The sequence below is a fragment of the Morone saxatilis genome, unplaced genomic scaffold (genome assembly GCF_004916995.1).
Source record: "Morone saxatilis isolate NCDOM2014 unplaced genomic scaffold, NCSU_SB_2.0 Contig8, whole genome shotgun sequence".
Taxonomy (NCBI): domain Eukaryota; kingdom Metazoa; phylum Chordata; class Actinopteri; family Moronidae; genus Morone; species Morone saxatilis.
Window position 1 is genome coordinate 22,150,920 of NW_023340257.1, and position 27,634 is coordinate 22,178,553.

The following is a 27,634-nucleotide window of genomic DNA, read 5'->3' on the forward strand; positions in this document are numbered from 1 at the left end:
CACATATTTCATGAAACTGTTATTATGGGAGCTGCCATCCATCATCGCTTCAGTGTCTGAGCATCCTTGTTCCGAATCAGCAAAGAGATTGTGCAAAACGAATGACACACTACAGACACCTTTACTATACATGATCAAAGGCAGTTGCAGTTTATTTTGACTATTTAACTGTCTAAGTGCATCACCTACCTATCTCACACCCTGACATTGTTTTAATTTGAATCACACTGGATTCATCAAGATTTATGGCAATGAGCGACTCATAAAGACTTTTGAATAGCAAAGTAAGAAAATAATCCAATGCATGAGCATTATACAGTACAGTATGTTCCACATAAAGTATACGGTCCTGGACTGCAGTTGTGTCCAGATGTCCAGTGATATAGTATCAGTATTAGACCTGAATACAGAGATTCCTTCTAGCCTCTTTCCTAAATATTAACCTGAGTTGGATGAATACCCTGGCAGTCATTTATGAGTTATTTTGTACTTAATTTAGGTCAATTGGTAGTGATTTGTTCTCACTTTGACATTAATTAAACCTTTTTTCTTGATCTGTGTCAAAAAACCTAATTATTCCACTTTGATTCAATGTTGTAAAACAAAAAAACATTAAAAAGTCCTAGAGGAATGGATACTTTTTATAGACACTGTATTTTGACACTCATTTGGATCACTTTTTTGGTTGAATTGATTATTTATGCAGCAAATTAGATAAATTAGACAGGCAGACTGGATGGTTGAGGCATGGCTGACTCACGTTTGTATTTATGTTCATTTCAGGCAGCATTCTCTTTGTCTGTTAGGGCTCTGCACTGTCACTTAGTAGCGCTGCGAAGGAGAGATGAATGCTGATGGATGTGAGGATTTCAATGAATATAAACCAGCTGAGCACTGCTAAACCAAGTCTGCACACCAAAAGCACTGGTGATAAAACCTTCTCTTGTGCGTCTTATGTCTGCGATCTTATAATCTAGTTTCCCACTACTATTGCGCCTTAACCTCAATCTCTGTCAGATACAAAATCAAGCTGGATTCAGACGAGGTTCAGTATGGAGGTCACGGACGGCTGGACCACAACACAGAGTTCTTCACAGAGGCCCAGCCTTTCAACGGTCGTTCCAACTCAATGCAGGTAAATATTTCTTTTGACTCATCAAAGGTCATCTTTTGTTGAACGTCAGCGAGTACTAAATATGGAGTGTACTCCAATTATAAGTCCAGGGCCATTGTAGTCAGGTCCAGTCTCTAGACCACTTTTCTAATAGCCTATGCTGTATCACCATCCCACTCTGCATACTAATTCTAACATGGTTGGAGGATGCTGTACATTCACACTGACAAAGTGACAAAATTAAGTGTACTCAGAAATGCCAGTATGCATACCAAATGATCTCTGAGTGTGCTGTTGATGGACGCCATTGTCTTACAATGCTGTGCACATATGTAATGGAGGAGATGCTTAAAGCTAAAAAAACATCAAAAGAATTTGCAGGTGGTGATGAGACAGCTCCAGAAATATCTTGAAAAATAAAAAATGAAGGATTACAACTTTGGACAAACATTTTTATTTCTCTTTGTTGTCCAAATTTGTTTTGCCTGTAGCATTACAAACTTGCATGTCTAGCATCATTTCCTGTTACAAAATGTACAAACGGTGCATTTATTTCTTGTGTACTAACAGCTGTAATACATATGGTATTTGTATATTGTGTAGATTTAGGGCATACTTTTGATCTTACATACCTGTTTAGGTTTGCTGGTGTCATGATACATGTATAGACCTTTCTGACAGACTTGTAGCAGGAAATGCCCATGGTGTAACCAATAACATTAACAATAACCTCTGTTCCATTAAACCACACGTGCACTCCAGTACCTGGATGTACACTGGTACATGTTATGGTTATTAGTTGCAAAAATGACCAATGTGCTGTCGAAAAGCAGGATGTATGGTAGCCATGATGAACATGTGAAGGGATTGATGAAAGCAAGGCTTAATTTTGACAGAGCCATCATTAATGTACTTGTTACACCTATGTTTTTTCCCATGTCAAGTCAGAATGTCTACTATGAGAGCCACTGGTGCCACCGGTGGGTGTTGATTGGACATTCACCTATCTGTGAATATAAAAATGTCCAATTGGTTCATATGATTATAGTTTCTTTGCAGCGCTGCCAACAGTTCATAACATGTAACGTTCCTCAGATCTGATCATTAATTGGATGGATGTTGATGTTTTTGTAGTTTACTGGTGTCTTTTCTGCAGCGAAAAAGCTTTACGCATAACCTGCTTTTAGCAATTACAAAATATGATGAAACAGCAGTGAGTATATTCATGTTTTGTCCTTTTATGTTTCGTTTTTTGATTTCACAAATCAATTTAATTAGCCTGAAATGGAGTTTGTAGTGAGAAGATCCTTTAGAGCCATTCTAATGAGGTTTAAGTGTGTTGTCATGAAAGAGGGTTGCCTGTTCTGGCAAAAAGCCACCATCTCCCTGGTCTGAGCCTCTCAGCTTAACCGCTGCTCTATAATTTAGTATCTTCCTCATTAATATGATTAGCTTTTAATGCAGAGTCCAGAAAATGATCAAATATGACTGCATTCAATAAAAAAATGCTAGATATATCCAAGGGGGGATGGTATCCGTTGTTTGCGGTTTCTCCACAACATTAGGCTTTGTTTGTGAATATCATATTTGGCTTCTATGCATTTTACGCTGCTCATGCTGGCAGTTATCCTGGAGTCATTGAGCGTTATGTGAATCTGCTCTTTCAGATTCTCCAGCAAACAATGTGCATTATTCATGGTGTTAGAACTTACCTTTTCATGTGCATGCCTCTTAAACTTGCACGGCGTCATGGAGGGGAGAAAAATATCTGGGAGAGTAAACCACTGGGCTTCCATCATGGAGACTGCTTTAGGCTAATAGCATGAACTAGGTCGATCCTTGAAATATAGAAAGAAACACTGATATGCATTTTAAGCAGAGTGCTCGAGGATCTTCCTCATGTTTGCCTCCTTTTTTCCTGGTGTAATTTTTTCTTGATTAAAATGCTGAAAGGCAATAAGATGTTTATGAATAAGGTCAGGGATGAATTAGTGAGGATCAGCACCGATACCCAAGCACTCCAACTGTAACTCGGCTGATTGCATGTGTTAGATCTTATGTTAATGAATCCAATTAATGCGTGAGGACAGTGATGTCTATGAAGTGGTCTGCACAGTCATCCTCCATCTCCTTCTGTGCTTTTTTAGTTTGTTTAGTAAAATAATAAATATCTCAAGGCGCTACACTTAAGCTGTTTCAGTCAGTACGGAGTTGACTTAGCACCTGATGAGCTGTTTGTTTATCTGAACTCAACTTGAACCTCCTCAGATCAATACCTAAAGTGTTGCCGTTAATGGATAGAGGATATTACTCTATATTAAGAGTTGGACGGAGCACTTTAATGCATCAAAAATGTGTTTGGCAAATTCATACTGCTATTTAGACCATCAATTCAGCATTATTTAAGCCCTATTAAAAAAACTCTTCCTTTTTTGAGTAGACAGTAATACTCCATCGTATTAGCTTAGGTTTCATCAGTTAAGGACTCAAATTCCACATTCTCTTAAATCTTTTCTAACTCGTATTAATTCAACCACCACTGCTTCACCCACGTCCCTCTTGGCCAAAATGTGAAGTTTAGTTAACAAGTCATCTGCTAATGTTGGCACCCTCATGGATTAATGGGGAATGAAAGGGAGTGAGAGGAATGGTGCTGACGGGGAGGGAGGAGGCAGGGTGTGGACCCTTCTGCACGTACTGTATCTGCTCCCTCGTAGAGATTGCACAGTGAGACTGTAGTCTTGCATAAAGATGCTGCTTGTCCTCCTCCTCCTCACACCTACCTGGTTATGACAAGAATAATCAGACAAGAGCCTCTGCGGGGGCTGCGAAAGGTGCCCACACCATCCATGTTTTATTTAACAACTGTTGCTTTCAAAGTCTGCGCAAACTTCTTCTCTCCTGTCTTTTTAATGGGTCTGTCAGTTATCTAGCTTCCTCGTAACTGAGCTGTAATAAACTCTCATAACCTCCAAGAATGCATCAGTCCTCAGACAGAGAATGTGCATAATGGGATGAAGCCAGCAGAGTCAAGAGCATCCTGGTGGCACATTTGGCTGTGGCGATCATTGTGTAACCATAACACCCTGTGTTTACACATCTAGTCCTGTCCTGTTGTCGTGTGCCATCCCTTTAGCTATTTCTGTCTTTTTCTCCATTATAAAAAATCAATGAAGAGAAAAAATGCCCTCCCCTCTTCAGAACAAACAAACAAAAAACAAGAACGAAAATAGACCCTTTTAGACATGACACAGATGGTAAACAAGTTATAGTGTTTACAGAGGAATGCTGCATGTTGTGGTTGGTATATGACTGTGATGGTATCATACTGTTTCAGCTTCAAAAGTAATTGGAAAAAAAAGTTAATTTATGTGATTTGACTGTTACATTACAGTATATAGAATGCTGCATCCTCTAATTCTCTTTGTTTTGATAATATTTTGTTTCCATGTCAAAAATTCTTATAAGCCACTCTTTAAAAAGGGTTTATAAGTTGTAACTAATTGCTTTATAATTTGCAACTAATGGCTTTATTACAGGTTAATAAAACATTTGTAGATCAGTTACAAGCCATTAATAAGAATATGTTTAAGGTTGCTGCTAGGTTGGGAAAAAAATGTTTCTCAATTCTCCTCATTAATAAAGATTAATTGGACTAATTTAAAAGAGATATTAATAAAGGTTCATGAGTTTCTCACTTTCCAGTGTCTTCCTGATGAATAAAAGAGCTAAAAACACAATGCAAAAGGTGCCTTATTAGGAGGTGGTATCATTCTATTAAGTACAAATATTATTCACATTTTACATTTTTAATGGTTGCTGTAAGAAAACAAATAAAACAATCTTGATTTATTCTTTCTTACTAATTAAACTACTGACGTTGATCTTCCACGTGAGTGACTAGTTCAAATTAAAATGCTAATATCAGTTTTGGGTTGTGATTTAGCTCAATGGAAAAGGACGTTTAGTTTTAACATCAACTATTAAATAGACCACTGGTTCTGAAAGTGGGTGACACGGCAACCTGGGGTGCCTTGAGGAGGGGCCAAGGGTGCAGCAAAATTTAACATGACAATTACTTTTTTTAACTTTTTGCTTTTTTATTGTTATCCTGCATTGAAAAAACAACAAATATCAAAATCACCTAATTTAATTCAATTCAGTTTTATTTGGGGGGGGGGTGAAGGGGTTCAGAAAATAAAGAAAGATTGATCATATCTAGTAAAGAAGTGCCAACTAAGGGTAAGACTTCTTTAAGCAGCCTAGTTGGGATGCGGTCTGAGAGACAGGTTGATGGCTTTGAAGAAAGCTAAAAAGAAGTTAATTGATGAAGATTCAGAAACGGTTATGCCGGTAACACAAGAGATTTTGTGGCTAGGGAGTTTTTTAGGAGCTCAGCAGTCAGTGCAAGCGATGGGAAGGTTTGACACAGTAAACATAGCTCAAAGAAATTCTGATACATTTCAGCCCTATACATCATATATGTGTGGTGTGGCTCTCACCGATACACATGAAACAAGAAACCGGCTGCCAGTGGAGTCAGACCTGTGGGTTGGGATCAACAACAGGCTCACATGTCCCAGGTTTTGTTGGTAGACATGTTTTAATCAACATTTCAACTTCAACTTGTTTTGTTCTACAGCAGCCCAGAACAGACAAACCAGACACTGGCTCTAGATAGTTTTGGGGCTGCTATAGTTCATCCTACACACTTCACAGCCTGTTCTCATTCCCAGGTCGTCAAATACGGATACAAGCAGTGTTCAGTTAGTAGCAATCTGCAACTTCACTGCTTGATACAACTAAATCCTACTCACTGGTCCTTTTAAAGAAATTATAGAAATGCATTTAACATATTAGCATATTTAACTGTATTTATTGTTTTAAATTATATTTGAGTAATATTTATCTGTACATGTCCAGTGCACCTGCTGGCTTTTATTCTGAGTGACTGAGAATGTCCTATCAATTTAAAGCATCTATATCCATTATTTTTACAATAACAATGTATCAAATGGCAATATGAATAGGGTCATTCACAGTGATGTATCTCCAGAGAATTATCACCTGAATCTGCAGCTCTCCTCTGCTTTACGGAGCTTTATAGTGAGTTTCAGATCAACTGTTTAGCTGACTGGTTTGTAAATGTACTGTTGTGATTCACTCTCACTGCTCTCAAAATGTAGTTTTTAGCTGCACAAGGCAGCTGTTTTCACAGCAAAAGCAGCACCACGACAGACAGACATTTAGTGAATAGCCGGCTAACATAGGGCAGAGGCAGCAGCGTTTTATATCACTTGCAGTCTTTGGATGTTATTTCTGCTGATAATAGAGAAAAATGTGTTGTAAGAGTCAAGTCTAGAAGAAATAAAAGCATGAATGACCTTTTCTAAGTCTGCAGAGGAAATGAATGACCTGATCTTGGTTAGCTGTCTCAGTTGAGCAAAGCAGGCCTGCACTACTTTAGTCACCTGAGCATCGAAAGACAACTCTGAATCAAAAATAACTCCTAGGTTCCAGGTCTCTTTTCAGACATTATTAGATAAGGCACCCAGACTAGAGGAGAGATTATTAATGCTGCTAGTGCTCAGGCCAGAGGGGGTAGATATAAATATATCTATGGACATCCCATTTTTTATTTCAGCAAGGTAGGATATGGGTGTCATATGCATAGCAATGAAAATCAATGTCATGTTTAATTTGTCCCGGGGGTAGCATGCACTATGGTTAACAGAATGGGACCCAAAATAGATCCTTGGGGGACCCCAAGAAATAGAGAAGCACAAGAAGACGAGGCATCTCCAAGCATTATAGAGATGGACCTGTTCAACAGAAAGGAGATTAACCAATTCACCGCCACATCACTGATGTCATAGTTCTTCAGAAGGCTGATTAAGACATTATGGTCTACTGTGTCATAGTTCATAGTACTGTGTCATGTCAGATAGAAATGTTTAAAATATTTTATTGTTATTCAGAAAAGAAATCAGTTTAGTGGAGACAGTACTCCCCTAATATTTAATTCAATCTCCCAATTATATTATGCCTGATATATTAGTATTATATAAAATAAATTTGATTTGTAGCCAGTTAATACATACTAGCATGATTGGCACATATTTATTTTTGAATGTAAAAGCAACTACTTACTACTTTTTAAAGTGTTTTTATGTGTTTGATATAACAGCTTTACAATGGTAACCACATAGTTTTAAAAAAAACTTAGGGTTTGTAAGTAATAACAAAAGAATCAGCACTTGAGCTCATTTCATGTTATCCATGGTAATATGAAGAGTGTGAATGTTTCAACAGCTATGAAGCTGAATATTTATTTATGCAAATAAAAAATGTTGCAGCTAAGCCTTCAGCCTACATAGCAGAGCATTTCATGAGAATGAAACTGCTGCTATTGAATGATTGCAATTTATTCATTTAGCAAGACAAAAACTAAAATAGTCAAGAAATACAGTTCCCCAAGTGAGAAAATGTATTTTAGGTTAATCCTCTGGTACGTGTCACATTTACAGTTTGTTTGAGTGTTATAACGTCAAAGACATAACGCTAAGAAACAATGACGAATAATTAGCTGGTTCAAAACCATTTTGATAAACTTTGCATGCATCAAAGAGGTTGTCTCCTTTGACAGTTTCACAAAAAGAAATTAAGCTGAAGTGAGGAAGAAAAAAAAGTGAGGGAAACTTAGCGGGCTTGTGGCAAATGATCAAAAGACCATCAGAAACATCTAAGGCCTGTTGTTGAAGTGTGAACTAAGAGAGTGAAACTGTGACAGAACGTTTAGGATCTGCTTTATCCTATTCTACTATATGGGTGGTCTCAAATTCAAAGACTCAAATTGGCCTCTGGCCAGTGCTGGTATTATATATCCTACTGTAGGAGGGCCACTTCAACATTCAAGTACTCTAAGAAAGCCCAATATTCTGAAAATATTTCCATTACTAACATCATATTAACAAAAAAAACATTTACAGGCTTTTTAATATAGAATTGTGTTTTTATACTTTATATGAAGGGATAGTTCTAATTGATATGAAACAAATAGGAATAGAATAGAAATAATCTGGCCATATTATATTATACTTTTGACATCATGTTGCAGGCCGAAAGGAAGGGGCTGAGGACCGGAAATGGCCCCCAGGTCATCAGTTTGAGATCCCTGGTGTATATGTGTATGTTGTCAGATCCTTGGTCAGCCTAAAGTACATGTACAGAAGTGCTTATAGGGAGTTGATCCTTTTTAAGTGAGTAATGGAGCCAAGCAGAGACATGTCTGGAGACTTTAAGTGCACTGATAGTCAGGCTGTGCTTTCGCCAGTAGCCCGGGTCAGGAGACGGAACCTAGTGCATGATATATTTCTGTGAAGCACCTCATGAATCCTTCATCAGTGTGTTTGAACATTGATCAGATTGAGTTTTAGCCCGAAGGCTGGACTTGAGTGAGTAAGTAGAAAATCCACAATCTCACATGAGAGTGTGCTACGGGGCGATACAAGAACATCCATAAGACAAAAGAAGTTTAAAAAAAGGACAAACTGCCTAGGCTAACTTTCTACTAATGCAGTAAATTTACTTCAAAAATAAACTGCTTTGCTTTATCTCAATTTGTTCTGCAGCTCTAAAATGTACACTTGGAACAATTGAACAGATTTTCAAAGGTTCTGTTGTACAGTAACTGCTGTTGGATCTGACTGCTGTAACTGCTGCTTCTTAGATTCAAAATGTGGCTGCCAGTGAGGTGGTAAACACCTACTCCAAGTGACTCATCAGAAAGCATCAGAGGCTTTGTGGACTAATTCAGATAAATCCAGTCACACTGAAAGACCAGGGCTGCATGTTGCACATCAGCTTCACATCTGCTACACTGATGATAATTGTGTCTGAAATATTATGCTTGAGAAATATATAATAATATTGGGTGACTGGATGTGTTAGATCATAACATAGGTTAACCATGAACATAAAGTCATTAACACTGGGAGCACAGGTGGGTTTAGAAACCTTTGAGTGAGGGGTTCTTGTATGAAACTGTATCAATAAATATATGTTGTTTGTAACTGTAAATGGCCTACAGTTATGGAAGGATTATGAGACAATGGGCTATTGTCTGTGTGCTGGTGAACACCATGTAACACCTGTGTTTACAAATATGATCTTGGACTGTTACATTGAAACATTTTTAACTCGTCTGATCGTACCTTTCCATTGAATTTGTATGCAATAGATCGATGGATAGATAGATACTTTATTTATCCCGAGGGAAATTCATTTGTGCCTCCTCTAAAATGGGTCTTCCTTTCTGTCTGAAAGCAACATTATAAATTAGGCTGAGAACAGGTGTTTGTGTTATAATTTGAAAAAGATGTTCACATTTCTAAAATGCAGCAGAGTAGTTTGCCAGATGGTTAGCTGTAGTAAAACAGCACATGGTTTGTAGTAAAGGAACTAAAACATGCAAAATCAGCTGTATATCACTTTATTGTTATACCTGATGCACTAGGAACCTATACCTACACTTTAACCATCTATTAATTAATTCCGGTGATAACCCTGAATGAGTGTCACTCCTTGGCTCTATTACAATGTGTCATTTTGTTTAGGTTTGCCTCAATATAAGAAAACCCCCTGGTCCTGTGTTTGATGAGAATGTTTCTCACTAAAATGTAAAATAATGTGAATCATTTGATCCCTGCCCCTGGCTTGTGTGCATTATAAGTGTTAAATGGGAATCTGGTATATCTAATACACCTTTATGTTGTAAGAAGTAATATGTTAATTAGAATGTCTTCCACTAACTGCTGTGCCAACACTTGGGACTAGCTGCTGCTCTTTGTTCACAGATTGATTTGGAATTTGTCACTATTGCTATCTATTTGGTGGAAATAAAAGCTGTTGACATATTCCAGGTTAGGCGCAGTGGTAGCTTTTGTCTAAACAGGTGCAGTGATTCATTCTGCCTTCCCTTCTCTCTGCGGTGCTTCTGCATGGAGACTCTCCCACTGTGACTGTTTAATTAGTCACCAATGTCTGTGTCAGTGTTTCAGTGCTGGGCTGCTTGACTCCCTCTGTGACAAACTGTTGCCAAAGAAACACATCCACAGCGAGCTCAGATCCACTGATGCCGAGGGGCGGCTTGAAGAGTTCAGGGGGTGATTGAATTGTTTACAGCTCTGCTCTCTTTTTCAGTTTTCTGTTGGGAAATATAGCATCATTTATGTCTGCTTGGCTTTTCCTTTGGCATAAATCTGAAATGACTAATGGTACATGGTGGCTCCTTGCCTCCAAACAACACTGTGAATATCAAAAGGATTGATCAAAGACTTTATTAGCTACACCACTCCAAACTAACACCCTCACTAAGATTTCTTTGTACTGTGTATATATAAAGAATCTGACATTTCAAGGCTTGGTTCCTTCTTTTTTTTTTTTTTTTCATGGTGTGCTTATTTTTTGCTGACATGTTTTTTCTTCAGTCCATCAAAACTCTGGAGATTCTTTTAGCTCAGCTTATGCCTACTGGCAGATTGTATCTTCACAGAATCCCAAATTTACAGTTGATGCACAGCCAATATATAGAGATGATGAAACACAAAGTTATTGCATTGATTGGAGAGTTCACAATTAAAAATTAAGATTCTTATATTTTTTTTTGCCCCCACTGTTTGATATATTGCTCATTTGGGGATGGTTCACTTGAATGCAAATCTTTGAATGCAATGTAATATTAATTAAATAAATTTGAGACAGATTAAGTCACTGAAAAAGAAACTTATGGCACCAACTATACCAGGATTCATATTCTCCATAGCTCAAAGCTTAAAAGGAAATGCCACAGCATCAGTTCTCTGGCACAACTTTAAGCAGTTGTGACTTCTCTCACACAGATTTGCTGACTCCAGTGCCACCCAGAGGTCTTAATGCAGCTGTAACTCTGGCACACTTTGATAATACCTCTCTAACCTTGACGGCCCTCTTCGATCAAGGCTGTGATGTTTGTGTACTGTCTCCTCTAAAGAGTTATTTTTCTGCTCAGATATGAATATCCCTCTAAACACACCCCTCATCCTCTTCTTTACATTCTCTGTCTTTTCATCCTTCTCCACCTCTTCATTTAGCCGTCATGTTGACCTTGATTGTGTGGAGCGATCACGCCTGATCATCAAGGCTCCATGTCTGACTTCTAAAAAAGGATAAACCTGAAGATTCAATAATCTCCTAAATCAATCTCGTTAACATCATTAATCTTGAATTGTCATCTCACTTTTCTCTCTACTTTCTTTCCACCCTTTGTCTCTTTCTCTTTCTCTCTCAGGTCTACATCCCCTGCAGAACAGCTATTGTCCTGGCCAACGAGGAGATAGATTACTGTTATTAGAGGATGATTGTCTCCACAGAGACCAGGATCGAGAATGGATTCCAACCTCAAACTGAGTGTTAACAATCACCTTCATCTTAAAATGTCAACCCTGCACAGAACCCAAACCCACTTTTTGTGTTCAAGTCTTTTTCTAAATGGGAAAAAAAAGCATTGTGAGCTTGTGTGCTTTCAAACACCATCTGCAACCTTAGATGCTGTGTAACCCCATTTACTACAGATTGCTCCATTTGGGAAGCGTCCAACCTAACCAGCAGCTAGATGCTAAAACTTAAAACCCTGCCGAGTCCATCCACCACTAGCCAGCAGCCATTTATAGGCTCTGTTGAATTTGGCGTGTCATCTGAAACACATGACCAGACACTGTGGCAATACTGGGAAGCAATACTGCTAGCATTCAAACATAATAAAAGCTCAGAGTTGGAATAATTCAGAATGTAATGTATGTTGGAATACATTCTAAGTGGTTTGATTATTTTGTATTTAAATACAAATAATGTTACGGTTTCAAAGACGCAAAAAGATTTACAGTATTACCAGCACTTCTTAATCTCAACATACATGTATTCAATCATTGGTGATCCATTTTTGTTAATTTGCATTGTGGGACTTTGTACGTGTAAAAATATTGTAATTTGCACAAAATAATAGGCTGCTTTGAATTATTATACTTTTAATGGGTATCTAAAACAGTTGTGTTGTAATGTTTGAATTTATGCAGCTACTGGGAGCATCTATGTGGTTATTTATGGCCCTGTTATTAAGCCAGTAATTTGCCGCTAAAGTAAAGTGATAAAATCACCTAATTTGTATTGTCCACAGGTTGTTGCATAATGCCCGAGTAACATTTTTAGCTAAATTACACAGTTTTATTTCCAATTTGCAAAATGTAATGTATAGTTTTGTCCTACAGTAGATCAAATTAAAGTAATTTAGGTTGTGAACTTCACTAAACTATTTACACTGATGATCAAGAAATCATTTTGTGCAGAAGAAGACAATTTTACAGGTACAGTGTAACTCACACACCTACTTCAAGATATGTAGTAGTAGTAGTAATATGATAGTATGATTTATGTGCACCATGTTCATTAGGCAATGTAGCATTCCCCTGGGATTAATGCAGGTGTTCCAGGAAAACACAGAAACAACCTACATTCACAAAGAAAAGACATGTGCCTCTTCCAATTAGCTCTGACTTTTGTGACGTTTGTCAACCCACTTGATGATTGAACATCTCAAAGAACAGCTCCAATCCTCATCCTGTCTTCCCTAGCTTTCATGTGAGAAGGTTATTGATCAGCTAAAATGTGTATGAACTGAGGAACATCACTGATAGGTGACTGTTTTTGTGACTGCTGAATTCACTAACTCAGGTAACGTGTCATTAAAATGGTCTTTCACACAAGAGGTTTCATCTTTTGAGGGAATATTTTGCAAATGACTGGGATAATTTAGTTTCCCACCTTTATTTTCTTTTGGTTTCAGTCCTCCTCCTAAGGGTCCTCTTTGCCATATAAATAGATGTGTTTTGGATAATTTTCAGTGTTCTATGCATGTTATATCAAAGCAGTGCTGTTGTAAGCGAAACAAGAGCTGATTTTGGGCATTCCAGATAAAAGCTAATGCCTTGATTTACTGCCATGGACACTAACATTCTGTGATCCACACCTACTGCATTAGTACAGATTCTCAGCCATTTAAGCGTTGCATTGTAGCATATGGCAGGTTTTGATCTGCTTCCACTGCAGCTGAAGAAAACAAATTTATATTCAGGACCATCTTCTTGTGTTTAGCCAAAAGTATCATTAACATGTCATTTATTTTTTTATAACACCAAAGTATTAAAAAGATGCCTGTCTCCACCTCTCCAAAAGCACAGAGAGGATCACTCTGCATACATTTAAAGCAACGAGGCTGTGAGACAGAAGTGGAGTGTTTAATCATCATCCTTCATCTGACCCAGTGTCATTGTCATTTTACCACTGCCAAAATGAATTGTCTGCATTTGTTCTCAAAAGTAGAATTGATGTCTGATACACAGTAACTATTGCAGCATATTTCTTTCATTATTACTAATGATAATAAATCAGCGCCCGTCAAGCCAAAAGAAAAATGTGGATGAACTGGATGTGCAGTCTGACTACTGATTCTTTCCCATCGCACACTTACAGAAATGTAGGTGCTTCAGCCTTCTCCAGAGTACATTGTGATGGTACTCTGTCACCAAGTACTTGATACAAAAACTGTTCTTTTTGGTCTTGATAGTCACTCTAATTTTGGATGTTGTTTTCAGTTGTCACTTGCCTGTCAATTTCATACATCAGTGGAATTCCTATATATGTACAAAGCTGCTGTCTCAGTTACCTAAAAAAATTTAATTAAATCGACATTCTAACCTTTAGTGTTACCTATTTTCTTCTTTTTTTAATTTCTTTTTTGGAATTTTGCGTTACTTGGATAATGACATGAAAAGGCGAGGAGAGAGGGGATGACATGCAGCAAAGGGCCTAGGGGTGGATTTGAACCCTGATCGCTGCAGTACAGACCCAGCCTTGAAAAAGGTGGTTCATCCTCTACCTGGTGAGCTGCCAGTGCAGATCATTTTTTAAAATCACATTTAAATTATTTCTTGGTGTTTGTTTCATTTGGACTCTATTTTAGATAAGTCAAGTCCTCAAAGTAGTTTCGGATTTAATTTAATTTAATTCAGATTTTGTATGTATATATGTATGTATTTTGTATAGTATGTCAATTACTTTTTGCCTATAAGAGTAGTGCTAAGGCCCATCATACACGGTTCCTGTGTGTAGTAGACCACTGGACCAGACATCAAAAAGTAAAGCCCCCAAATCTTTGGGATGAAAAAAGAAGGAATCTTTTTTGTGCTCAGCACTGAAACATAAAGTTGCAGTTTCCATTTGGTGACCAGGGAAGCTGTGAAATGTTGTTACAGGACTATACAGAGCAATCGCCTCAGTGATTCCCACAACATGATGTAAGGGGGATGAAAGACAACTCATCACACCCTAATACTTATATTTCCCCTTTTCCTAGGTATCTACACTTTGTTCTACTTATACCACATTATGTGTCTTTGTGCGCTGGCATCGATACAAGCAGCTTCTTAATAGCAGCTGCACCATGAAAAGCAGTTTGAGAAGATCACAATGTAGCTTTTGTTGAGGCTGTTTCACAAAGGTGCTGATTCAATTCTGTGGTAATTTTTGAGGTTCAGTTTGCGTGGTGTGCAGAAGCAATATTTTTTCTTTTCTTTTATCTCTGGTTTTTCTGTTTCTGGTTCCCACCTTGTAAACATTTTCAACTGGTCCCTGGGTGTCTAGGTGGCGCACTTGGTTTAGGTGCATATTTCTGAAGCTGCATGACATGTCTCATGAAAACGTTTTAGGCTCTCAAATATTTTCTAAAGGCAAATGCCAAAATAACTAATTCCCCTTCTCCCAAAAAAAACCCTCTGGCCTTTTCCAAAACTGGCCCTCAGTTACTTTTTAATATTCATGTGCTACCACAGGGGATGGCTTGTACAATATAATGCAGTCCAATCCAATTACCATGCAAATTTGTTCACACAGTGGACAAAATAACAGAAACACTTTACAGCATAATGCATCACTACCGCAAACTGTGGTCTCAGAACTCACCTGGGTTAAATCAACACTTTCTGAAACAATTGCAGCAAAGACTGAACTGCAAACTGAAGGCTGCACTAAATTATACACATGTTTATGTTGGTGAGTGCAACCCCTGTAGATATGACTGCCATGAAATATACAGGACATATATGTTGGGTTGTACATGAGAAAATTTCATTAGTAACCCTGAAAACACATTGTGTGTTCTGTGTTGTAACAGTTTGTCTTTTTTGTGTTCCTCATGGACTCAAAAGGATAGAAATGCAATGCCTAGTGGGAAGATCCCAGAGAATATTGTCAGAGTCAGAATTGGGGTATGACATGCACAAAGAGAATGTTTTCAGAGTCTGACCCGTGAGACTGCACAAGTCAGGATGGGATCTCACCATTCATGCTGCTGCAGCTCTAATACAAAATGCCTGCAATGATAATTCTGTTACTTTAGCTTTCCAGATAAATGCTTGCTTAGGCTAAGACAAGCATTTTAAAAATTAAAGATGTGAAGTAAATTATATTAATCAGTGAAATGTTTGTGAGGTCATGTGGCATTTTTTCTACTGGCAAAGTAGGAAAACAACCAATGAATAATTTCAGGAACAAACGCAGAGTCCCATTTAGTATTAGAAGCCTATAAAGAAACAAGATTTGAAAATGCCATCATAAAAGGGATCCACACTGTCTATGGGGTCGGATGACTTCTTTTTCTTTGTGTATGATATTGGAGAGTTCAAACAACAGAGAAATAACAAAAACATCTGTTTGAACAGAATGTGCCCCCAGAAGGTTTCTGCAAGGCAATTCTGTAAAAAAAAAAAAACACACATTTGATTAAACATAAACAAACATAAATGTTAAGAGGTAAACTTTCTATAACCCATGCTGAGTCAGTATCCTGCAAATTCAAGAAAACATGTACTCTTCTAATGTACTCTTTGTTGTTTTTGAAGAGAGGTAGCCTGTGGTTTTCAGGAACAGTCAACTCCTGCAGGTTTGAATGCCTGGGGCACACAGTATGGAACCTGATCCTTTTTAGACCAGCTAGTTGTATTTGTCTAGGATGGTGAGACACTGTCCTCCATAACCATAGCCTCCTATATACTGTAAAGGCTTAATTTCTAAGAGTTCGAGAGGCTGCAGGAGTTACATACGGCGGAACCCTCCAGTATTGCCTTGAATGATTCTCTCCTCAGATCTGACCTTTAGGAGTGTGTACATAAGGAAACTGCTTTCTCACTTTTCCGACGATAACATTTTGAACTAAGGCAGGGGAGATGTTGGCACACAGGATAAGGCATATTGAGAACAAGACAGTGTATCCAAACGGTTTGAGGTGAGAATGGGTCATTTCAGTATCATGTAGCCAGTATAAATCATTTCAAAGAACTTTATTCTAAACTGTATACTACTGACAATACAGCAAGTACAGCCAAACTAGAAGCCTTCTTCAGGGGCCTTGATCTCTCCTTGATTAACATAGTTGATAACTTTAACCGAATTAGAAACTGCAATAATGAAAATATCAACACTGAAAACCTCAATTTCAAATTAAACACGATTAAGACAATATATTGTTATCAACCCTACCGGCAGTATTATTATATACAGTGGATACTAAGATATCTGGCTATTGGATCAACTTCATTAAGAGTGAAGGTCATTCCTCTGAACCCAGGCACTTCTTTCATATGGAAATTTAATGGAATTAAATATTTCTTGATCAGAACATGACTTACGCCTTATAAAGGCATCCTCCTTGCAAGGTACAGTGGCCAATATTCGCCTGCACCTAATGCCTACTGCCCTGCCCAACATGCATGGGAACTGGATCTGATTTCCTGCCTGACTACTATAGCCTGGGGAAATGTTTACAAATCTGTAAATGAAGTCCCCTAAATGTGTAAGATAAAGTGATTCAGCATAAAGTTTTGTGCAGTTTTCTGCTTTTATACAGATTTCAGCAGCTGCAACATTTTGTCAAAACATCTCCACCTATAACAATATAAGATACAAGATGCACATAAGATAGCTTTGGAGTAACATTTGTGCCTTTCATTGCATTGGAGACACAGAGCTAAGCATTGCTTTCTTTTTTTTTTAAATAAATATGCAGTGATATGGAAAAACCCAGAAGGTCATTTAACAACAGTTACAGCTGTTCTGAAATTATTAACACAATCCCCAAAGACTCTTCTAACCATCTGGATAAAAAAAAAATCCATCCGCTGTGGAATTACTATCCAGGTAGGAAGAATGATATATCTCCTTGCTTATTTTGTGTGACACAGGAAAAATATAAAAATGTTATTCTATATAAAATATAAAGAATGCAAAAATAATGCAATATAGACCCAAATATACCTGACAATATAACATTGTTTGTTGTAGAAACTGTGCACCAACAAATGTCATTCCTTGCTACCTCTCTGTTTGGATTAACAGTACATGTGCAAGTTGGGAAACACGTTGTATGTTATCAGTGACCTGATGGTAATACAGGAGAGAACAGAGGCTTCCAATTACCAAAGATTCCTGAGTCAAAGTGATTGTAATATTTACTTACTGTGATTCAGAAAGATCATTGGTACCTAAATCAGGCTGTCTTAGTGCAGCACTCTGGCATTAGCAAAGGAGAGGGGAAGAGCAGTGTGTGTGCCCTGTTGTTAGGCCCAGCGGAGAGCAGAGTGTGCTGATATTCTTTTTGTCATTATAGTTTTTCATCTTTATGTGTAACACTGGCAGTGACTGGTTCCAATGCAGATCTTTGGGACCCAAAGTGCCACTTGTTTTCTATTGTACAAGGTAATTAAAATCATTCTCCTGGTATCTTGTGTCTATTCAGTCCTCATTAAAAAGCTTGAATGAAGTACCCAAGCCCCCAAGAACCAGAGCTGGGAAACACTAGTAGAAATGACATTAATACAGAATCCACCGCCGGTTCTCATTTATGAAAGTGGTTAAGATAAGTTCATGGGGTGGGAAACGATCCACCAGAAGTGTACAGATACTGCATCTAAAAGGAGCAAAGCGCAGGGATATCCGGTGAAGTGTGTGTGAGTATTTCTTATGAAGTACTTCCTTCTCTGAGTCCCACAGGAACTGTGTTACGTTTAAAATCACCTTAGAGCACTGACTTCCATTTATCATGGCCATCCACAATGGCCCACAGGGTGAGCAGCAGTCAACCATAAATCTAGAAATGTCAGATAAGGCAGCATATACAGCACTTCTCTTACCAATTATGCCTTAGTAAGCTCTGATACATGTACTAGTTATACTTAAAGCAAAGACGGGATCATGAAGCAGTCTGAATATACAACTGATCTTAACAACCTCTGCAGCTATCAGCAGGGCCTAAAAATGACTGATCAGGTCGGCAGAAATCTTTCCATCCCAGGCTGGATGGAGCTTAGTTATGACTGGTGTGGCTTCCCTTTTTGTATGCTGAGCAGTCTGTAAGGATTCCCTTGCATTGATAATCCCAAATCCTGGTGTAGATCTTGGGCCTATATATAAAGAATGAAGCTGAAATAAGAGGATCACGACATGGTATCGCTTCAAGGCAACAGCAGGAAACACGGAGAATGGAGCGTAACAGCTTTGTTTCCCCACTGAGACTTCTGCAACTTCACAAGTGATCCATAATCATCTTGTGTTGATGTGACAGTTTGTATACAACAGGGGAAGGAAGGAGGACCAGAAGGGAAAGATGTCAACATAAGCATACTGATACAGAGCCAAGTTGCATATTAAGACATGACAGGGTATGTTGGTGTGTGTGATCACCATCCAGGAAGCCTCCAAGTCTCCAGGAGGACCTGGACGGGCGTTTGCTTGTAAAGAGCGCCATCTGGTGGCACGTAGAATCTGACTTCTCGACTTCTTTGGGTGGAGCAAGAGACCACCAAGAGACAGTGGCTTGTGTGTGGGCAGGACCTCCGTATGCATGAGCCCACAAACCGTCCAGCTTGTGGCTGACAAAGAAAGCGTTTCATGCGTTTCATTGTGAGGAGCGAAGCCGCATTACTGAAAGTTGTTGGTTTTTTTTTTTTGTGATTGGTGTTTTCTTAAAGAAGGTAAGACGTTAAAAGTTTAATTATTTGACACTTTCTATGGAATTAAAGTTGTTTCTAAACACAAAAAGGCATAGTTGTTAGGCTGTAGACTATTTGATAAAGTGGGGGGGAGAGGTAAGAGCGTCTGAGACAGGCTGCAGGACAGTAGTCGATCAGGAAGCGGTGCACATGGTCTGAAAGGAGGAAGGGACCATCCGGCTGATGCAATGGCCCCTGGTCACTACTGTGGACTACTTTTCTCATTATACAGGCGGGCTTTTGGAAAAGAAAGGTCTTCACTGGCGATACTCCGTTAAGAAGTGAATTCCATGTAGTTTTGTGTGTGACAGAGCCTGAGCTGGGAGCATGAGGAGACACATTGCCTTTTATAGCGCCACATTCACCAGCGTCCTTTGCACCAGGGGTGTGGGTGAACTCATTTGAACGCACACTGTAAATAAATGCAACAAATCAATTCTTGCACATTTTTTCCCTATGAGTTTAATGAAGTTGCTTAGGCTTTAGATTGTGAAGAACAGGCAGGATGTTAGTGTGGATAGATAATGAGGAGTTGGATTGAGTTTATGTTTTGCACCCTGGAAATGCATTTGATCAGTGAAGCTGTGTGTGTTGGGATATTCACCTAAATTGAATGAATAGCTCAAAATATCTTTTTGATACCTCTTTTATGCAGGCCTACGGTTGCATAGATCTTGGCCCAGTTTGGTATGTTTTAATCAGCTCACAAACTCTGTATGTATGAAGTTGAGCATGAATCATGTAGAGTTAAAAAATAAACTACCGTAAATCAGATGAATTGGTTCAGTTTGGGTTGTACCTTCTTTTCAAGTCTGTCACAAAACAGCACTCACATGCCCATGTTGACAAGTTTTATTGGCCGCTGTGGTCATCCCTACTGTCCTAATGCAAGACAGGGACATCTACAGTTTATCCAAAGCTAATACAAAGCGCCACAAGGCTGAGCTAGTCAAAGCAAATGGGTGTCTTCCAAAGCTGCTGTGTTTTTAGTACAACATTCCTTATTAATGCTGCCATAGCTCAGCAAGCAAGCACTACATAAAGAAACAAAAAGGAAACTCCCTAAATATACCAGGTTTACTGAAGCAGACTTAGAAACACTATTTCATCTAAGAACCTAGTGCCATGATTAATTGCTGACCGTGATAAAACATACCACTTTCTACATCTGATGTAAAATTCCACACCACAAGTTTGATTTCCCAAAGGTCATTACTGCATCTAGTCAGTCCATCATTAAAGAATGGGGCAAAATCTCAAATTTAGCCAATTAGGCATGAAAATTGCTTTAAAAAATATTTAAATTAATCTAAACAAGCGCTGGAGCATTTTAAATACACAGTCCAATAAGTGTGAATTTATTCAATTTTTAGATGGTGTTTTGGAGCAGTATTACTGGCACAGTGCCAGTCAGTGGTCAGACACAGACAGACTGTTCCTGCATTAACTATTGGAACGCTTGTGTGTGAAGATATAAAGTTAGAGTAGATTATTCTGTACTTGGTGTCACTGTGAGCTATAACAGGGGGACTGTCTGTGACCCTGCCCCCCCGGCTTTAAACTTGGGTGTCAACGTCTCACAATCATGCATACATCATGAATGATACTATTACTGGCTGTACTGTGTGTGTGTGTTTGTGTTTGTGTTTGAGTGCTATAAGGACTGAAATAGATATTTAGTACTAATGTTTAGTATATAGATGGTTCCTAGCCAATCACTTCAATAACATTGCAATGTCCCAAAATGTGTTCAGCACACACGCTTCATCAACGGCTGCATCATGAAAAGGATCCCTTTAGTTTTACATCTGAGTTGTCATTTCAAATTTGTTCCTGTTTCCTTCCACAAGAGCAAGAAACACTACGCGTGTGCTCACAACCCGCTTTGAAGCTTCCTTCCGTATGAACATCTCAGCTAACCTCAGAAAACACTGAAAGCTGTTGTTCCTTTTCTAATGGATGGATGTTGTTGTTACATTCTGCCCTTGGTAGCTACAAGGTCGATGCGGCTCTGGAGGTGTCACTAAGGCTTAAATCCCCAGAAAGGAAAGTTTGTTTGGCTTGTGTAAGCTGTCTGTTTTATGATCGCCCTCACATGGCACTTCGTTTGCTCCATCCCCAGTTACACCACAACAGCAGGTGGGCTTTTTGTAGTGCTGCTAAATACCCTTCACATGCCAAGTGGGAGCTCAGCGTTCCCTGAATTGGCTCTCTGCCGTTGTCTTCTTTTAAATTCATGCAGGGAAAATTGTAATTAAAGACAGTCAGCAGCATTTCTCAACTTAGTGTTAGAAGTATGTCAAGTTGCATACTCAAATTCTTAGATAATTTGTTTTTCCGGACACAGGTGGTTCTGCAGGTGTCTGTCAGTTGTATGTAATGGATCTGACATTTGCAGCTTTATTTGAATACAGCCAACACAGATAGGCAGGTTCAGTTTTAAACCTTGACTGAGTGCAAGGCAACTATATTTGAATTTTCTTTTTTATTTAAATGTTATCTTTAACATTTATTTATTTGGAAATGTAATCACTGGAAATGTCATTTCTTTGTAGCCCCATAGAAACCTTTGTAATACTATATCTAAAATACCAATATCAACTGTATGCCAGCCCCACGGATATCTGAGCCAATTGGCTTGTAGTTTTAGGTTATTCTGATTTAATCAGAATTTTGGTCTGATCTCGTATATATTATATCAAAGTTCTGTTTGATTTCTTATCGTGACTCTGCTGTCTTCTCTGTCACAGTCACAGCTAACCTAAAAGACATCTGAAGGAGCAAAAGTATTTTCCCTCAGGCCAAATAGTGAAGAGCATGGGACTGACTGCTATTCCAAATTCACCCACATGCCCCCTGTGTGTCACGAGCAGGTGTTGAGTTCAATGATTGGCTGAGAAGAGGGCAGGGCCCTGTCCTGCCCACCCTCCTTTTTTTAGCTCAGCCACTGCGTGTCATATCTCGTGCATGCTACAGTATGCCACTGCGGTGAGTTCTGAACCACTGGCTGTGCTTGCCCTTTTTGCCCGGGCTGCGATGTAACAAATGTTCTTGCTTGTGCAACATATAAGTACATATTGTTTCATGTTTCAGGTACACATTCGTTCACACTCATTCATCAGTGATGTTTTGGCTTCTGTGTGTTGGTCTAATCAAACTGTTGGCCCAATGAGTGAAAGCCTGGCTCCAATTATCCAGGTCATCATAACTTAGACAGACAACACAAAACTGTTTAGCAACAACTTTTGGCTCAGAGTAAGTTAAATGTTCTGCACACATCCTCACTTCATGATATGCAGCGGGAATACCCTTCTGTGTATATTCACAAAGCATCAAGTTATTTAAGCTTTTTTAATTGAATTCCTAATACGGGACACATTTCTGACCCTACGTCAGGTTATTTCTAAAATAACCATTTCCTTTGTAAGACCATAAAAGTGGCCAGGTCATATTGGTCCAGCCGTCTTGTATTCATGACTTAACTATAATAAGTAGAGCCTGCCAGAGTCACTCAGCTGGTCTTGCTCGTCGGGAATATAGCTGTCGTCACAGCTGCTCTGAGTGTCTTGAGCCCGAAGGGCATGTCATGTGTCACTGTTCTATTTGAGAGCTGGACACCTGAATGGTTTGTACACTAAGAGGTGTCTGTGTCACGTGTCAAACCAGCACTTGTAAACGTCTCTCTCAGTTCTATTCAACTGAACCTATCTGGAAATTAGTCTGCTGCTGCACTCTGGAGCAAGCGGTCGAGCAGATTTATAAACCGGAAAAAAGAGTAACTGTGTCAGTGAAGATAGAAGATCCTGTTTTGTATTGTGTTGTGAAAGTGAGTACTTGTTTGTCCGCATTGTCTTGCTTGTCCGCTTTATCCATATCAGTCTCGCTTGTGCTGTGTTAGAAGAAGCTTTGAAATTGGATCTTGGATTGTCAGGATTCTGCTCTGGCAAATACAATATTTACAAAGGATTAAAATGTAATTGTTTGCATAGTTACGAATCTTTTCTGCCTCTGATTGGTTGTTTTCATTCAGACACAGTGGAGTCTTGCGAATGCTATTAGGAGCACCATGAGGAGCCAGAGGCAGATGATTATTTTCCACAGATCATCTGTCTCATATACTCTGTCAGGATATAGTGACAGAAAGTTATATTTTTATAAACGTTACCTACTGCAGATTTAAAGTATGATGCAAATATTAATAGATCATACTTTCTTTTCATGTAGATTCAAATATAATGCATAATCATAAGCTGTGTTAGACCTCTTCAGACTAAATGCAGATGCGTCACTATTAACATTTGACTGTGTGCATTGATTGTCCTTATATACACCATTCGTAACGTAACGTCATGTGACACTGTCTTGTGACACTGTTCAAATGCTCATAGCATGTCTTCTATCACTGAACCGAAAATGCAAGTAGATTGAGGTATTTGGGAGTGTCTTTGTTCCAAAAAAATAATTTATACATCAGCACTTAATTATTTGTTTGCTATTATGTCTTCAAATCAAAGTTAGAAGCACAAAGAGTTTCCTGATATGAGACTGGAACAGCACTATGGTCTTTTGTCTGTTTACAAATGCATAGTAAGCTTATTGCTCTGGCGCTCCTGTCTTTCTTTGTCGACAGGTAAATCATCTCCTGTAGAACTTTCGGTGCAGGGTGCCAGCCAGGATGATTCTGGCGACAATAAAGGGCATTGGGAAGCAGCTCCTGCGGGTGAAGGTTGTAGACTGTAACGCAGAAGACTCCCACTTCTCTCGATGCCTCAACACGTTTGACCTGGTGGCCCTGGGGGTCGGCAGTACGCTGGGCGCTGGAGTCTACGTGCTGGCTGGAGCTGTAGCCCGAGACAGTTCTGGACCCGCCATCGTGCTCTCCTTCCTCATCGCTGCCCTCGCCTCAGTGCTGGCTGGCCTGTGCTACGCCGAGTTCGGAGCCCGTGTACCCAAAACTGGCTCGGCTTACCTCTATAGCTATGTGACAGTTGGTGAACTGTGGGCCTTCATCACAGGGTGGAACCTCATCCTCTCTTATATCATTGGTGAGACACTCTAAATATGGAAGGAAAGGAGTTGTCTGCTATACTAGATATTGTTCAGTTTCCATGAATACTTTGCTCCGCACAGGAACTTCAAGTGTGGCCAGAGCATGGAGCGCAACCTTTGATGAGCTGATTGGAAAGCACATTGAGGAATTCTGCAGACAACACATGACCATGAAAGCACCGGGTATCCTGGCAGAGTATCCAGACGTATTTGCTGTCTTCATCATAATCATTCTGACAGGTGAGGAGCAGCTCGGAAATATCTTGCTTGTATTTCATTTCGTTTTCTCCCCTTCTTTCATAGGCTTTCAACTTTCATAGTGTCTTTTTTTTCCGCTGCTTGCAGGACTTCTCGCATTTGGAGTGAAAGAGTCAGCCATGGTAAATAAAGTATTCACCTGCATCAATGTACTTGTGCTGCTGTTTGTGATCATCTCTGGCCTGGTCAAAGGAGACCGGAAAAACTGGAACTTGAACCCTGATGAAATCCTCAATGCCACCAGCAACTCTAGCCTTAAGTGGGTGAAATGAAAAGCTTATTCCTAAAATGCATAATTTGGCAAATTACATGCCAGAGTTGGGTTTTAAATAAGCAAATGTTTTCTTTCTTGTTACTTCCAGTGTGTCTCTTCCCCTACCATCAAAAGAGAGTCTTGGTGAAGGCGGCTTCATGCCGTTTGGCTTTTCTGGAGTCCTCTCTGGTGCTGCCACCTGTTTTTATGCCTTTGTAGGGTTCGACTGTATCGCTACCACAGGTGAGAAGGAATACATTCAATTGATAATCAACACACACGACCCCTTCCTTCTGACATCTCCAGTTATGTTTCCTCCGCAGGAGAAGAAGTGAAGAATCCTCAGAGGGCCATTCCTATTGGAATTGTGGCCTCGCTCCTTATCTGCTTCGTGGCGTACTTTGGCGTGTCCGCTGCCCTCACTGTGATGATGCCTTACTACCTGCTGGACAAGAACAGCCCACTCCCAGTGGCCTTTAAATATGTGGGCTGGGATGGAGCCAATTATGCGGTGGCCATTGGCTCTTTATGTGCCTTGTCAACCAGGTAAGCTCCTACCACCTCTCATCATGAGAAGTCGGCAGACAGTATTTACTATAGATTATATAACCTAAGTCAATTTGCAGTGCTTGACCTTGTATGTGGACACCCCGTCCAATTCTTATGTCATTTTGGTCTGGGGCTGTTTTAATGGTTTGGGCTAATGCTACAAGAAATAATATATTAGACAGCAACTGTTCTTTTTACTTTGTGGCAACAGTCCCGTTATATTTTCTAACTGTGTGCATTCACTTGCACGGCATGCTTATTTTGTCTCTCTCCCGTACTAGTTTACTAGGCTCCATGTTCCCAATGCCCAGAGTGATGTGGGCCATGGCAGAAGATGGCCTGCTCTTCAAATGTTTGGCTAAAATCAACCCACGAACCAAAACCCCTCTAACAGCTACCATAACATCCGGTGTTGTAGCAGGTGAGGTCGTGACCTAAACCTACTAACTAGTTGGGGTTCCTATAAGAACCCTGCAAGACACTCTTGGTGCACATGGCCTCAACACAAGCACTCAACCAAAGCCACGATTGGTCATAAAGCATGATAAAGTCCAGCAATTGTTTTTCAAATTTCTCCTTCTTCGGTTACTGCCGTGTACAAAGCTGACACAGCGACATCCTGAGTACAGCAACCTGTGTAGTTTTATCTTGGGCTGAGAATGGATGCAGTTGAGGCCTTGTGTGAAACCAGAGTTGACCAACTTTAAAAAGTTAAAAATCTTTGCCTCCTCCTCCTTCTTCCTTCATCTATGGCTTAGTCTCCTTGGCTCCATGTTTCCACTTCCACGCATTATCTTTGCTATGGCTCGCGATGGTCTGCTCTTCTCGTTTCTGGCACGTGTCAGCGAGAGGAAGACGCCCATCATCTCCACCTTGGTGTCAGGGCTTATGTCTGGTAGGTAGCTGAGATGAGGCCAAAAGCAACAGTGCCCTCTTGTGGAAGGAGGATGGTGGCAAGTTGTAAATAAATGGAGCTGTACAGTAATAGTAAATGATGTATTTATAGAATGAATTACATAAAAACATTATATTGCATTATATTGTGAATGTGCTTAGAAGAAGTGTGTTGTCTTGCTAATGTCTATTTTTCTCCTGCTTTCTCTTATTTTCCTCCAGCTGTGATGGCTTTCCTGTTTGACTTGAAGGACCTAGTTGACCTCATGTCCATTGGCACTTTGCTGGCCTATACTCTGGTGGCTGCGTGTGTGCTCGTCCTCAGGTAGTCCTCATCACTCACCATATCAAATCCTGACCACACTCTAGGGGATTACCAGCCTGAATAACAAACTTATTTATATGTACTGCAAAGGAAATCCCAGAGGCTAGTCAGACCAGTCAGTCCAGATGTGTGTGTGAGTGATACTCAACACACTCAGTTTGTATTTTATACTTGATGACTGATCTGAGCTGCCTCAATTATATCAAACATGTAGTGTTTTCAAACACTGGATCATGCTTCATGATGTGAGTAGCCACTGAGAGTTGTATTTTATGCGTTTCATATTTTTTATACATGTTAGATTACAGTAAGGAATCATCTTACATTTAGAGCATATTCACTGAAGAGAAACATCTGTTAAAGCTCTCATAATGAATGTGATGCAGTGTGTTTTTTAAACTTTGTTAGGCTTGAAGTTTCTTAATGTGTTTTTGACTGTTTTGCCGTCTGAAGGTACCAGCCAGAACACCCCAATATGGCCTATGAGATGGCCAACACTCAGGAAGAACCTGAAAATCCGGAGTCTTATAACGAGGGGAGCGTTGACATGTTACCACAACCAGAGGATCGCTTCACCATCAAGAATCTACTTTACCCTTCAAACACAGAGCCATCCCCTCTGTCCGGATTCGCCGTCAACATTTGCACCAGCATGCTTGGTGAGACGCATACAAAAATCTCAGAGAAAACTGGATGAAAGTCCCCGAATGATTCACCTGGTTGCTGATACAGAACATCATCTGACGCCCTATGTTTACTGTCTTCTATTTCCCTCCAGGTGTTTTGGTGTTTGTCTTCAGTGTTGTAGCCGTTCATGGAGGGCTGGCACCCTGGTCACTGTCTGTCCTCTCTGTTATCTTCTTGGTTTGTCTGATTCTCACTTTCATTGTGTGGAGACAGCCACAGAGCAAGACCAAGCTTGCCTTCAAGGTAGAGTGTGTTCTTTTACCAAACACTCCTCACACTGTTTCAGTCTCACGTACTGTATGACATTGTCTGTATCAGCCCAAGAAATACAAATTATTTGTACTTCACGTTATTGCAGACGTCCATAATCT

At 39.5% G+C, this 27,634-nt stretch overlaps 2 protein-coding genes across 4 annotated transcripts in view; both read left to right on the forward strand.

Moving 5' to 3' along the window:
• Positions 1–13,908, forward strand: part of gbe1b (glucan (1,4-alpha-), branching enzyme 1b) — a 79,363-nt gene extending 65,455 nt beyond the window's left edge. Inside the window, exons 15-16 of the mRNA XM_035679571.1 lie at positions 1,018–1,135; positions 11,442–13,908. Of these exons, the coding sequence (XP_035535464.1) occupies positions 1,018–1,135; positions 11,442–11,504 (181 nt within the window). The 3' untranslated portion in view covers positions 11,505–13,908. The remainder of the gene's footprint in view (positions 1–1,017; positions 1,136–11,441) is intronic.
• A 5,167-nt stretch (positions 13,909–19,075) lies between these two features.
• LOC118341760 (high affinity cationic amino acid transporter 1-like) overlaps positions 19,076–27,634 on the forward strand; it is a 10,478-nt gene continuing 1,919 nt past the window's right edge. The window contains exons 1-10 of one of the 3 annotated variants that reach the window (XM_035680127.1): positions 19,076–19,230; positions 23,879–24,293; positions 24,379–24,537; positions 24,643–24,814; positions 24,918–25,051; positions 25,132–25,354; positions 25,639–25,778; positions 26,474–26,576; positions 27,030–27,235; positions 27,355–27,506. In XM_035680127.1, the coding sequence (XP_035536020.1) occupies positions 23,924–24,293; positions 24,379–24,537; positions 24,643–24,814; positions 24,918–25,051; positions 25,132–25,354; positions 25,639–25,778; positions 26,474–26,576; positions 27,030–27,235; positions 27,355–27,506 (1,659 nt within the window). In that variant the 5' untranslated portion in view covers positions 19,076–19,230; positions 23,879–23,923. Of the gene's footprint in view, positions 19,231–22,879; positions 23,075–23,878; positions 24,294–24,378; positions 24,538–24,642; positions 24,815–24,917; positions 25,052–25,131; positions 25,355–25,638; positions 25,779–26,115; positions 26,253–26,473; positions 26,577–27,029; positions 27,236–27,354; positions 27,507–27,634 lie in introns of those variants that run through there. The other 2 variants (XM_035680129.1, XM_035680128.1) reach the window with 2 other exon arrangements.